General features: G+C 50.8%; 1 protein-coding gene across 1 annotated transcript; it reads left to right on the top strand.

Annotated features, from left to right (window-relative positions):
- The first annotated feature begins 308 nt into the window (after nucleotides 1–308).
- LOC119292919 lies at nucleotides 309–1718 on the top strand. The gene is made up of 2 exons (XM_037571572.1): nucleotides 309–570; nucleotides 997–1718. Exons 1-2 carry the CDS (start codon nucleotides 309–311, stop codon nucleotides 1716–1718), a joined length of 984 nt encoding a protein of 327 aa, XP_037427469.1.
- Nucleotides 1719–14115: the final 12397 nt, after the last annotated feature.

Here is a 14115-nt window from a genome sequence, read left to right as displayed (position 1 = left end):
TACTAGAACTCCACTAATCTACCCCTACACGGACACAACAAGGTTAATGTCTACATGCGATACTAAGCGATGCGAGTCGGCAGTCGCTTTACGTCCAGGGTCGATCTCCCAGACGTACAGATGCATCATGTGGGAAGCGCGCAACAGTCAACAACTTTCCCTGCTTCGATCGTCACCTCTTCCCGCGCACCCTATAAAATCCCATGCAACACAGCCATACATATTATCAAACTCACAGCGAGCTGCACACATACATACTAGCATACAGATCAGCTAATTAAGCTAGCACATGCCTCGGGTACGTAGCAATGGCCAGGCCGGCGTCGTGCTTGGGAGCGGTCGCCATCGTGCTGGTGGTGCTGTGCGTCGCCGCGTCCTCTGCGGCTGCGCAGCCGCGCCGCCCGCTGCCGCCGAACTCCCGCGTGATCCACCCTGGACGGTTCGGCAAGAGGACGCAGACACTCACCTGCGACAACACCAAGGACAAGAGGAACCCCTGCGTGGCCACCTGCGACAAGCGCTGCCCCAACGAGTGCCTCGTTCTCTGCCCCAGCTGCAAGACATACTGCCGTAAGCATATACACATCTCAAATCTTTCCCAGTCTCAAGCCATGCATTCCATTCTTTTCTATGTGATGGAAGATGGAAACTCCACTCACGGAAGATCGAGGACAATTCGATCTTGATGGACCTCTCTATCACCTCCGTCCGGGTTTATTAGGCCCCCTAATATTTTGAGCCAAACTTTGACCATTCATATGACTAATAGAATATAGAATATATGCTACAAAAAGCATACTCTTGGATTTGTATTTGAAAGAGCTTTCCAAAGGTATAATTTTTATGACATATAATTTATATTTCATTTTGTTGGTCAAACTTTAGCCCAAAATGAGAGGGGGCCTAATAAACCCGGACGGAGATAGTATCTGAATATGCACAACATTTTATATTAATTCAATGGTATGATGCTAATATAAAATCTTCTTCTTGAAGTGTGTGACTTCTACCCTGGGATGTCCTGCGGTGACCCCCGCTTCACTGGCGCCGATGGCAACAACTTCTACTTCCACGGCAAGAAGGACCAGGACTTCTGTGTCGTCTCTGACGCTGACCTCCATGTCAATGCCCACTTCATTGGCAAACGCAACCCCTCCATGAGCCGGGACTTCACATGGATCCAGGCTTTGGGCATCCGCTTCGCAAACCACCGCCTCTACTTGGGTGCCATGAAGACTTCCCAGTGGAATAATGACGTTGATCGCCTCGAGTTGGCCTTTGACGGAGCACCCGTCGACATCTCTACTGACATTGGCGCACAATGGCAATCCAGCTCAGTGCCTGCCCTTACCGTCACGAGGACATCCATGACAAATGGCGTGAGGGTCGATCTTAAGGGTGTGTTCGACATCATGACTAAAGTAGTTCCCATCACGGAGGAGGACTCCCGCATCCACAACTATGATGTGACAGAGGATGACAGCCTTGCGCATTTGGACATTGGGTTCAAATTCTACGGCTTCACCGACAATGTTCATGGCATTCTCGGCCAAACCTACCGCTCCGACTACGTCAACAAGCTCAACGTGAGTGCTAACATGCCTGTGATGGGTGGTGTAGCAAGCTATTTCTCCTCCGACATCTTCGCCACCGACTGCAAGGTCGCTAGGTTCGGCCACAATGGTGGCATCTCCATGGTCACAACCAGGGCCAACTAAACTATTGCTCAAGACAACATCAGTTAATGTAATCGGCCTGTTCATTGGCCAGTAATAATATGTGAGGATTGTAATGTTACAATTATTTTCAATAAAAAATACTAGCCTTGTGGGAAAAAAGGAATTTACTTTCGGTAGCAAATTGTAATGGTGCTTCCCTATTTTTGCGGTTTTATGTTAACGCGATGTCATGTGGAAAGTACTCTTTAATTTTTCTTTTGTCCTCCAACCCTAGTTCTAGTACTCTCCATAGGATGCGGATATGTGGAACATGGTTCTGGGGTACCCCTTATGAATTGTAGATTTAAAACAAATAGAAGAAAAAAAACTGTTTTTTTTGGTAGCATACATGATTGACTGGTATACTTGAGTATTAAGTTTCACGAGGAAATGACATAAGTGAATTCTGGGTAAAACTAACAAAATGAAAGCTATCTCCAAAAAGACTGTTTGAAGGAATAGTAAGATGGACTGTATTTTCTATACCCCTGGTGTGATTCCTTCACGGAACTTTATACATGAGTTGAATAGTCGATCAACTTTGATATCCCAAATTTTCATTTTGATTTTTGTACTGCCTCCGATCCAAAAAAAAAGTGTGGTGACTTTAGTTCAGAGCTTTAGTTTGAATTTGAAGTAAAGCGATGAAACTTTTTTTGAATTGGAGAGAGTAGTATTTAAAAAAAAAAACTTTTTCTATGGGTATGTATGGAACCAAGTTCACGTGTGAATTTTTTACTAGAAAGCGCAGCTACTTTATATTGCGCGAGTCCAGACCAGCTTTATGTAAGATTGTCGTAGGTCAACGCCTCACTCTTGCGTGAGCGAAGACTCAGGTCTCTATATAGCAAGTAACGAGGACAATGATGCATACGTAGAGCTGCATGCACCGGCCAAATTAACGTACCTATGCAAGTTTTTAAGAAAGCATACATAGCGGTAGCCAAGGGTATGTTCTGGCACCTTTTTCAACCCCTCGCCACTTATTCTTCACTTCGCTTCCGGCTCCGGCCATCCAGGCCTGAGTCGCACCCATCCATCCCATGAATCTCCCATAAGAATCCATGCATCCTACATGGATTTTTTTTTCTGGTGAAATAAGAGTTTTATTCCATTATGATAAGATTATAGTTAAAAGTTCCTTGATACAGGTTGTCCTCTCTGTAGCCCCACAACAATGCTACTGTATAATGCGAGTCAACCTACTATCCAATTTTTGTTCAAATAAGTTTTTGTAGAATAAACTCCTGGTCTTCCATCAACGATTTAATCTTAGCAACTAGGTGTTGAGAGGCCAAATTACATCAACAACCAACCCTTGCCTGTATCTATCAGCGCACTTCTATCAGGGAGCGGCCAAATCACCCTCATCAGCTCCAATAGTTTTGTAGCATGATCGCAGGAGATCAGGGCGAAAACTACTTTCAACTTTAATACCACAGAGAAAACAAGTGGCATGCGTTGACAGATGCCTATACAACTTATGTAGCAAGGGCACAAGGCCTCTACACCTTTCCACATCATATCCTTCTTCTGCAGAACCAAGGCATTCCAAATGCAGCGCGGCATAGGTCGGGCTCCATCAGGGTTGTTACTGGACTCCCCACCTGCAGCTCATCATCATGCTTGTATGTAGCTAGCCGGTAGGCACTCTTCACCGAGAAATGCCCATTCTTTTCAGGGAACATACAAAAAAATCTTGGCAGTTGCGCGGAGAGATACAGATCTTGATATGTCCTAAACATCCCTCGACCAAAAGAGATCATGTAACCATTGCACGTACCAAGCATCGTGTTCATCCAAAAAGTCTGACACCTACTTAGACTGATATTTACGCTCGAGGTTGTTACTGTAAGATTTGGGAAACCACACGTTGTGGTGCCTTATATTGATCTATATATATAGGTTACAAGGCAGAGTTCGTATCGTACAATATACGGACACCTATACAAGGACTACACATATACAACTGTATAACTATACAAAACAATACGGTTATATATATGCTAACACCCTCGCTCAGTCGTAAACGGGCGTCGACGAATGTTAAGACTGTCCCAAAAATCCAAAAAGAGAGGAGATGGCAATCCTTTGGTGAAAATGTCCGCAAATTGAGAAGAACTCGGAACGTGAAGAACCCGGACCTCGCCTGTGGTGACACGGTCGCGCACAAAGTGTAAATCGATCTCCACATGCTTGGTGCGCTGATGATGAACGAGATTCTGTGTCATGTAAACAGAGCTCACATTGTCACAAAACACCACCGTGGCACCAGTCACCGGTCGATGAAGCTCCTGAAGAAGCTGCCGTAACCAACATGTTTCAGCCACGACATTTGCAACTGCCCTGTATTCGGCCTCGGCACTGGAGCGAGAGACCGTGTACTGCCGCTTAGCAGACCACGACACCAGGTTAGTGCCAAGGAAGACACAATAACCTGAGGTAGACCGACGAGTGTCAGGGCAACCTGCCCAATCAGCGTCAGAATAGGCCAGCAATTTGTTGGAGCTGCGTCGAAACAAAGTGAGGCCATGGCCGGTGGTGCCGCGGATATAGCGAAGCACACGCTTCACAAGTAGCAAATGATTAGCCCGAGGATCATGCATATGAAGACAAATCTGCTGCACTGCATAAGAGATGTCCGGCCGAGTGAACGTGAGGTACTGAAGACCGCCTGCAATACTACGATACTCGGTGGGATCTGCAACTGGATCACTGGACTTGGCTGAAAGTTTGGAGGTAGTATCAACTGGAGTAGAGATGGGTTTGCACTGCAACATGCCAGCTCGATCAAGAAGATCCCATGCATACTTCTCCTGTGAGAGGAACAGACTGTCCGTGCTGCGTGTGACGGAGATGCCCAAAAAATAATGAAGATCACCCATATCCGTCATACTGAATTCTGTACGAAGAGAGGCAATCAAACTGTGCAACAATGTCGAGGACGATGCAGTCAGGATAATGTCATCCACATAGAGCAGGAGATAGGCCATGTCAGCACCATGCCGATAAACGAACAATGAGCTGTCGGACTTGGAGCCAATGAAATCAACCGATGCAATGAACGAAGCAAACCGCTGAAACCATGCACGAGGCGCCTGTTTCAAACCATAGAGTGATTTGTTGAGACGACAAACCTTATCAGGGAAACGAGGATCAGTGAACCCAGAAGGCTGACGAGCATAAACAGTCTCGCTGAGAGTGCCATTGAGGAAAGCATTCTTGACATCAAGCTGATGGATGGACCAGTCACTAGAGAGAGCAAGAGAGAGCACCGTTCGAATAGTAGCTGGCTTGAAGACCGGGCTGAAAGTTTCATCGAAATCGATACCTTCTCGCTGTGTAAATCCACGAAGCACCCAACGAGCCTTGTAGCGATCCAAAGAACCATCAGACTTCATCTTGTGACGGTAGATCCACTTACCGGTAACAATGTTAGCATTGCGAGGGGGATCGACGAGGTCCCAAGTGTTGTTGGAGAGAAGAGCACCATACTCCTCAACCATAGCGGAATGCCAATTTGGATCCTTGAGAGCACCACGATAAGTCTTCGGTATGGGGGATAAACCCTCAACATGAAGATCAAAAATCTTTTTCGGCTGCACAATGCCCCGTTTAGCACGAGTTGCCATGGCGTGAGATGGTGGCGGTGGAGGGGCCCGTGGACGGCGGGTCCGGGGTGGATCCACCGCAACAGGAGCTGGCGACGGCATCGCCGGTGGTGACGCGGCTGCAGGAGGAGAAGGACTCCCAGCAGGGTCGCCCTCGGAGCTCCCAGCAGGGCGTTCGGCAGTAGCCCGGGCCCCAGGCGACCGGGGCGAGGTCGGTGGCGGCGATCGAGGCAAAGTCGGTGGCGGCGACCGTGGAGGGGACCGTGGCGGCGGCGACGACGATCGTGGCGGCGACGGTGGAGTCGCGTCCGAGGTCACCGTGCCTGGCACGGTGAATGGCACCAACGAAACCGGCTGCTCAGCACCCTGCAAAAAATCATAAGTGTGCAGGGAAGGAGTAGGAGTTGATGAAGATGAAGGGGAGGCGAATGGAAAGGTTGACTACTCATCGAACACTACATGGCGAGAGATGATGATCTTTTGGGTGGAATGATCAAGGCAAAGATAGCCATGATGGCGTGATGGGTACCCTAGAAACACGCACGGCACGGAGCGAGGCGCAAGTTTGTGCGGAGCGACGGCTGTGGTGTTGGGGTAACATAGACATCCGAAAACCCTAAGATCAGCATATGCAGGATCTACGCCAAGTAAGGCACAAAAGGGAATACGATCCGAGATGGCCTTTGAAGGCAGCCGATTATGCAACATAACGGCGGTGTGAAGAGCTTCAACCCAAAAATGAGGTGGCATACTGGCTTGGATAAGTAGTGTACGAGTAATGTCATTAAGAGTACGAATAATGCGTTCGGCTTTACCATTCTATTGCGAAGTGTATGGACATGAAAAGCGGAGTGCAATTCCATGGTGCTGGGCAAATGAACGGAGGAGTGAATTATCGAACTCACGACCATTATCACACTGAATAGCCTGCAAGCGTGCACTAAACTGGGTGAGCGCTAAAGCATGAAGGGACGACAAGTGCGAGAAAGCTTCGGACTTAGTCCGTAGAGTGTACACCCATGCATACTGAGTAAAATCATCGAGACAGACAAGATAATACTTAAAGCCAGAAATACTCTCAACAGGAGAGGTCCACAAATCACAATGAATTATTTGAAACAGAGTAGTGGTTACACGATTGGTGGAAGAAAAAGGAAGACGAACATGACGACCTAACTGACAAGCATGACACAAGCTACTTTTATTCTTTTCCCTAGGAATAACCGAAGAACGAGCTAATGACTCCATGACGGGCCGCCTAGGATGCCCAAGCCGACGGTGCCAGAGTGCTGCATCGACGACGAGGAAGGCGTGTGGCTGGTTGGTAGAGGAAGGGCGGATGGAGTAGAGAGCTCCGAAGCTATTGCATCTGAGAATCTCGGTCCTGGATAGAAGATCCTTCACAGAAAAACCAAGAGGGTCAAATTCGACGGATACACAATTATCAATGGTGAACTGACGAACAGACAAAAGATTTTTAACTATGTTAGGAACTACTAAGACATTACGAAGGTAAAGAGGGCGAGAGGTAGTAGAAATAGGAAGACGTGCATGCCCGGTACCGGTGATTGGAAGAGTGGAACCATTGCCGACAATGACAGCACGACGAGAGGAGGAGGGGGGGACACAGAGGTGAGCATACCGGGATCGGACGCAAAGTGGGAGGAGGCGCCGGTGTCCATCACCCACTCCCTGGAGGGTGCTTGCAGCCCCATGGTTTGGAACTGATGCATGAGCGCGGCCTGGTCCCATGAAGCCGAAGATGAGGCCGGTGATGATGGAGAAGTGCCGGGGAGGCCGTAGGAGAGTTGTCCAGGGGCGTAGCGGTAACCGTAGGGAGCAACGCCGTACGGGTTCTGGGCGTAGAACGCATGCGGCGACGGGGTGTGCCGGGGGGCGTAGCCGGAAGCAGCGCCATAGCCGGGCGGCGCGCGACCGAGCAGCCCCCCTTGGCCATAGGGCCACATCCGGATGGCGCCGTTCCAGGGATGTTGCGGTGAGGGCCAGGAAGGAGTGGCAGACTGCGGGGTCGCGGGCGCCGGGGTCTCCTTGGTGACTCCAGTTGCGGCCTTCTTCTTCTTCTTTCCTTTTCCAGGAGCCTTGCCAGGGTTGCCGGTGTTGCCAGGGTTGCCGGTGTTGGTGAAGAGGGCCGTGTCTGAGTTGCGGGCGCGGCGGTTTTTGCGCTTCATGTCTTGGAGCACAAGCAACGAGCGGCACTGCGCAAAGGTCATCCCGCGCATGAGGGAGATGAGATCGGCGGCGGACTCGTATTGCTCAGAGAGGCCGTTGAGGCAGTGGACCACCATCTCGGCATCGTCAACGGGGGCGCCAAGATCTGCAAGCCCGTCGGAGAGGGATTTGACCTTCTGGAGATAGTCGGCCATACTCATCTCTCCCATCTTGACATCGCCGAGCTCGGCCGTGAGGTGGAGTTGGCGATTGATCTTGTGGTCGTCGAAGAGACCATTGATGCTGTTCCAGAGATCGACGGCGAGGGGATCGTCGCCGGGCGTCATGACGGCGTCGAGGATACTGAGCGAGACAGACCCATAGAGCCAAGAGACGACGGTGGCGTCGAGGAGAGACCACTCCGGGTTCGGCGCATCGGGAGCATCGAAGTCGAGGTGATCCAGGAGGGCGTACTTGCGACAAGCGGCACGGAAGAAGGTGCGCCACTGCCGGTGAACGCCGGTGTCAAGAGCGAGCTCGACGGGAACGTGGCCTTTGATGGAGTGGAGACCGGCGGCTTGGGCGTGCAGCGAGGTCAAGGAGAAGGACCGCACGCTCGTCCTGGATCCATCGGCGGCGGTCACGAGAGGCAGCTTTGCCTTGGCGGCTTCGGCAGCCTCGGCGTCCTGGCGCTCCTTGGCGGCGGCCAGCGCCTGGTTCATCGCGTCAGCGTCGGGTTGCGACATGGAGGCGGCGGTGTGGGCGCGACGGCGAGAGAGGTGGTGGTTTCGGCGGCAGCGGAAGGAGGAGGAGGGCGGCACAGGCTAGGGTTAGGTTTTTAGGCTCTATACCATGTAAGATTTGGGAAACCACACGTTGTGGTGCCTTGTATTGATCTATATATATAGGTTACAAGGCAGAGTTCGTATCGTACAATATACGGACACCTATACAAGGACTATACATATACAACCGTATAATTATACAAAACAATACGGTTATATATATTCTAACAGTTACTGGGCATCCCACCCGCAACTCATCAACATGGTTGTATGTAGTTATTTGCCGGTAGTCACTCTTCACTGAGAAATGTCCATTCTTTCAGGGAACCATGCACAAAAATACTGCCGGTTGCACAGAGAGGTACATATCTTGACAATCTCCTGAATATCGCTCGGAAAAAAGATCATCATATAACCTTTGCGGGTTCCAAGCACCGTGTTCATCAAAAAAGTCCAACACCCAATTAAACAGACATTCATGCTTGGGAGATATAGGACGAAAATCCGGAGCTCGCAGGATCCATGGATCTTGCCATGTTCTGATTTGAGAACCCCCCCCCCCCACCCCCCGCACTGTCCTAACATGGCCTTGCTTTATAGGGTCCAAACCATGCTCAATAGCATTCCAAACAGTCGATTCATTGTCTGAGAAAACCATATTCGATAGGTTCCGATAGTACTTAGCACATAAACTTTCTAGCGCATCAATCAACCACTAATCTTGGTTGGCCAATAAAGCATGGTTAAAGGCTCTCATATCTCTTAATTCCATGCCATCCTTTGACTTTGGTTGCATCATTTTATCCCAGTTGAACCATGCCATTTTTATTGCCCCCTTCTCCACCCCCACCAATACTGCCACATCAAACGTGTTAAATCAGAACACACTGATAACATAGGTGGGGATTGATGGGGTTATGTACCTAGGGTAGGGTCATGGACCTGATCTAAGTACCTTACCCAAGGACACCCTTAGAAGAAGTCGCCTTCCAGTCGACCAACGAGGGACACACTCGACTGACTTGAAGGACTCGACCACGAAGACTCACTCGACCACCAGAAGGTCAAGAGGCACTCTGCACTGCAACGGCCTGTAATTAAGTAGACTTTATGATAGTAAAGACACTATTATGTGGGGCGTTACCAGTAACGCCCCGGACTTAACTCACCTTAAACCCTCTCCTACGTGGGCTGGCTGGGGTCCTGGCGCACTCTATATAAGTCACCCTCCTCCACAGGCAGAAGGGTTCGGCACCTTGTAACTCATATACTCATAATCCACTCGACCGCCTCCGGGCTCCGAGACGTAGGGCTATTACTTCTTCCGAGAAGGGCCTGAACTCGTACATCCCTTGTGTTTACAACCTCTCCATAGCTAGGACCTTGCCTCTCCATACCTACCCCCCACTCTACTGTCAGGCTTAGAACCACGACAGTTGGCGCCCACCCTGGGGCAGGTGTTTTAGCGATTTTTGTGGAGAAGTTGCGATTCTTCCGAGTACTTTCATCATGGTGTCTGCTGGAGTTTTGGTCGGGGGTCAAGAGATCCGTCTCGGCACTCTCACCTTCATCGCCGACGACTCCGCGTGGCTCCATGAGGCTCCACTCGACGTTGATGCACTCCCCGTCCGCGGTGCGACGCATTTTCGCGCATGTGTCCGCGGCGTTCTGCTGCGGCAACCGTCGACCCAGTATCGGTCGGCTCCTCCATCGTCCACCCTCCCGGTCTCCCGCCAGCGCAAGCACTCGGGCCGGTCGAGGCTTCAGCGATGGGTGAGGCACGCGGTGGCTCGCCAATCGGCCGCCACCCAAGTTGCGGCAATCGAGCCCAACGAATCTCTCTACGGCTTGTTCGACCTGTCGACTGGCTCCGTAGAGACTGCATCCGAGTGCGGTAGCAGTGATCCAGCAGCGGAAATCTTGATGGTCGACGGGCCCCGCAGGCCCCCTGGCTTCGCCCGTGATGGTGGAGCAGGTGACGGAGGCGACTCCGTTCGAGGCTATGAAGAGTACCAGCCCGAGCCACTCGACTCTCTGCAAAGAGAGGAACTTCGCCGCAGAAACGTGGATGCTCTGTGTACTCCCATCGCAGGAGAAACCCCCGAGGCTCGTGCCTTGGAGGAGGCACGTCTGGCCAATTTGGCCGAACGCACTCGACTGAAGAATCTTCAGCGAGCACTCGACGAGCGCGCGCGGCAACGAGTCCCCGACGCCAATCGACGTCAACTCTTCCCGCCGACTCAGGTATATCGAACCCCAATCCAGAATTTAGCAGCTGCGACCCGTATAGCCGAGTCCATCCAGCCTTCGCAGTCGGAAGCTAGCAGAGGTTTGCTGCAGATCAGGGATCTGCTCCGGGCAGCAGGAGATCAGAATTCAGCCGTGTCTCAGTCGCGCAACAGAATTCACAGTCGATCCGTCACTGCGAATACAGTTCAGTCGGCTCACAGCCCCAGATCACCTCCGCGGCGTGAAGGGCACGAGAATTGGCGGGGCCAATATGGTGACCGACTCGACCGAGATGATAGGCGTCGAGTGCCCCATTCCCCTCCGAGGGGTGGGACTTATGCTCCTCGGCGGCAAGATGACAGGCGTCAGTACAGTACAGGGCGAAGGGTTCTAGTCGACCCCAGAGAACCAGGCTTCGACGCGCGATCCATTATTGTGCAAGGTTTGGTCGACCGGAACAGAGCCCATCGAGGCGGACTCGACAGAGATGTACCCCCAAGCAGTCGAGTGCACGTTTCTGGTCCTGAATGTTTCAGCAGAGCTATCAGAGCCGCAGTTATCCCTCCCAATTTCAGGTTGGCAACAGGAGTCAGCAAGTTCACTGGTGAGTCTAAGCCTGAAACTTGGCTTGAGGACTACCGAGTGGCAGTTCAGATTGGTGGTGGGAGCGACGAGGTGGCCATGAAGCATTTACCCCTCATGCTGGAAGGTTCAGCCAGGGCATGGTTGACTCAATTACCTCCTAGCAGCATTTACACTTGGGAGGATCTGTCCCGAGTGTTCATCAGAACGTTTGAAGGAACTTGCAAGCGACCAGCTGGATTGACAGAGTTGCAAGTCTGCGTGCAGAAGGCTAATGAGACTCTCAGAGAGTATATTCAGAGGTGGATCACTTTGCACCACACTGTGGAGAATGTGTCTGATCATCAGGCAGTCTGCGCCTTCAAAGATGGCGTCAAGAACAGAGAACTGAGTTTGAAGTTTGGTCGAACCGATGACATGACCTTGAGTCAGATGATGGAGATTGCTACCAAGTACGCCAATGGCGAATAAGAAGACCGACTCCGAAGCGGCAAGCACAAGCCAAATCAGTCGGAATGTGGAAGCTTATATGGATGATATTGTTGTCAAGTCACGAAAAGGTTCCGACCTGCTCGCTGATCTCGCCGAAACATTTGCCAACCTCAGAAGATATGATATCAAGCTCAATCCATCAAAGTGCACATTTGGAGTTCCTGGTGGCAAGTTACTCGGTTTTCTCGTTTCCGAACGGGGAATCGACGCTAACCCAGAGAAGATTGGCACTATTCTCCGAATGAAACGCCCTGTGCGAGTGCACGATGTCCAGAAGCTTACTGGATGCTTGGCCGCATTAAGTCGATTCATCTCACGACTCGGTGAAAAGGCATTGCCTCTTTACCGACTGATGAAGAAGACAGACAAGTTCGAGTGGACTCCAGAAGCTGATGCAGCGTTTGCCGAGCTAAAAGCTCTGCTCTCCACCCAGCCGGTGCTTGCTGCTCCAATCAGCAAAGAGCCTCTGTTGCTCTATATCGCAGCCACAGGACAAGTCGTCAGTACTGTGCTTACGGTCGAGCGGGAAGAAGAAGGAAAATCTCTCAAAGTTCAGCGCCCAGTGTATTATTTGTCTGAAGTCTTGACTCCATCCAAGCAGAGATATCCTCATTATCAGAAGCTTGTGTATGGAATATACATGACCACAAAGAAGGTTGCTCATTATTTTTCTGATCATTCCATCACAGTCATCAGCGACGCTCCACTATCAGAGATTTTGCACAACAGAGATGCAACTGGTCGAGTGGCCAAATGGGCGATTGAGCTTCTTCCCCTTGATATCATGTTTGAAGCAAAGAAAGCCATTAAGTCCCAGGCAATAGCAGATTTCCTCACCGAGTGGATCGAACAACAGCAGCCGACTGAAGTTCACTCGGAGCATTGGACCATGTTCTTTGATGGCTCTAAAATGTTGAATGGTTCCGGTGCTGGGGTTGTCCTGGTTTCCCCCAGAGGAGATAAGCTCAGATATGTGCTCCAGATTCACTTTGATTCCTCCAACAATGAGGCAGAATATGAGGCCCTCTTATATGGGTTGCGCATGGCCATTTCACTCGGCGTCCGTCGCCTGATGGTCTATGGCGACTCAGATTTAGTGGTCAACCAGGTGATGAAAGAGTGGGACGTGAGAAGCCCAGCCATGACTGGATACTGCAGTGCAGTGAGGAAGCTGGAAAAGAAGTTCGAGGGGTTGGAACTCCATCATATACCCCGACTGAAAAATCAAGCAGCTGATGATCTAGCAAAGATAGGTTCCAAGAGAGAAGCCATTCCGAGTGGTGTGTTCTTGGAGCATATACACACTCCGTCAGTCAAAGAAGATCCTTTCACCGAAGGAACTCCACAGCCCAAGAGTGCCACAGATCCGACTGAAGTAGAAGTCCCAGCGGTGGTCGACTTGATCATGGAGGTTTTGGTGGTCATTCCTGACTGGACAGTTCCTTATGTCGCATATATCCTGAGAAAAGAGCTTCCGGAGGATGAGGAAGAGGCTCGACAGATCGTCCGTCGGTCTAAGGCCTTTACCGTAATCAAAGGACAATTGTACAGAGAAAGCGCGACTGGAGTTGGTCAGAAGTGCATAGCACCAGAAGAAGGTCGGCTCATCCTCAATGATATCCACTCGGGGACCTGTGGTCATCATGCGTCCTCTCGGACCATTGTGGCCAAAGCATACCGAGCCGGATTTTACTGGCCAAAGGCGAATGAGATGGCAAAAGAGATAGTGGATAAGTGCGAGGGATGTCAGTTCTACTCGAATATGTCGCACAAGCCTGCGTCAGCTCTGAAGACCATCCCACTCGTCTGGCCTTTTGCAGTATGGGGGCTGGACATGGTCGGTCCTTTGAGAACAGGACGAAGTGGCTTCACGCATGTACTGGTGGCAGCCGACAAGTTCACCAAGTGGATCGAGGCCAAACCAATCAAGAACCTTGACACCGGTACTGCTGTTAGCTTCATCAGGGAACTAATATTCAGATATGGAGTCCCGCACAGCATCATTACGGATAATGGGTCGAACTTTGACTCGGAGGAATTCAGAGATTTCTGCAACTCCCAAGGCACACGGGTCGACTACGTTTCAGTCGCCCATCCGCAGTCGAATGGACAAGCAGAGCGAGCTAATGGACTGATTCTTAAGGGATTGAAGCCTCGACTGATGCGTGATCTCAAACACGCAGCTGGAGCTTGGGTCGACGAACTTCCCTCAGTACTTTGGGGACTGCGGACCACACCTAATCGGTCGACCGGAAGAACTCCATTCTTCTTGGTCTACGGAGCTGAAGCAGTCTTGCCGAGTGATCTTCTTCACAATACTCCTCGAGTTGAGATCTACAACGAAGCAGAGGCTGAACAAGCGCGGCAGGACGCAGTCGACCTTTTAGAGGAAGAAAGGGAGATGGCTCTGATCCGGTCGACCATCTACCAACAAGATTTGCGTCGTTTCCACGCCAGAAATGTGAGAGGTCGAGCCTTCCAGGAAGGAGATTTGGTTCTCCGAGTGGATCAGCACAAACCACACAAGCT

The sequence above is a fragment of the Triticum dicoccoides genome, chromosome 4B, assembly GCF_002162155.2.
Source record: "Triticum dicoccoides isolate Atlit2015 ecotype Zavitan chromosome 4B, WEW_v2.0, whole genome shotgun sequence".
In the NCBI taxonomy this organism is placed as follows: domain Eukaryota; kingdom Viridiplantae; phylum Streptophyta; class Magnoliopsida; order Poales; family Poaceae; genus Triticum; species Triticum dicoccoides.
The sequence above is the reverse complement of the archived record's forward strand: the minus strand, read 5'-3'. Positions and strand labels throughout refer to the sequence as shown.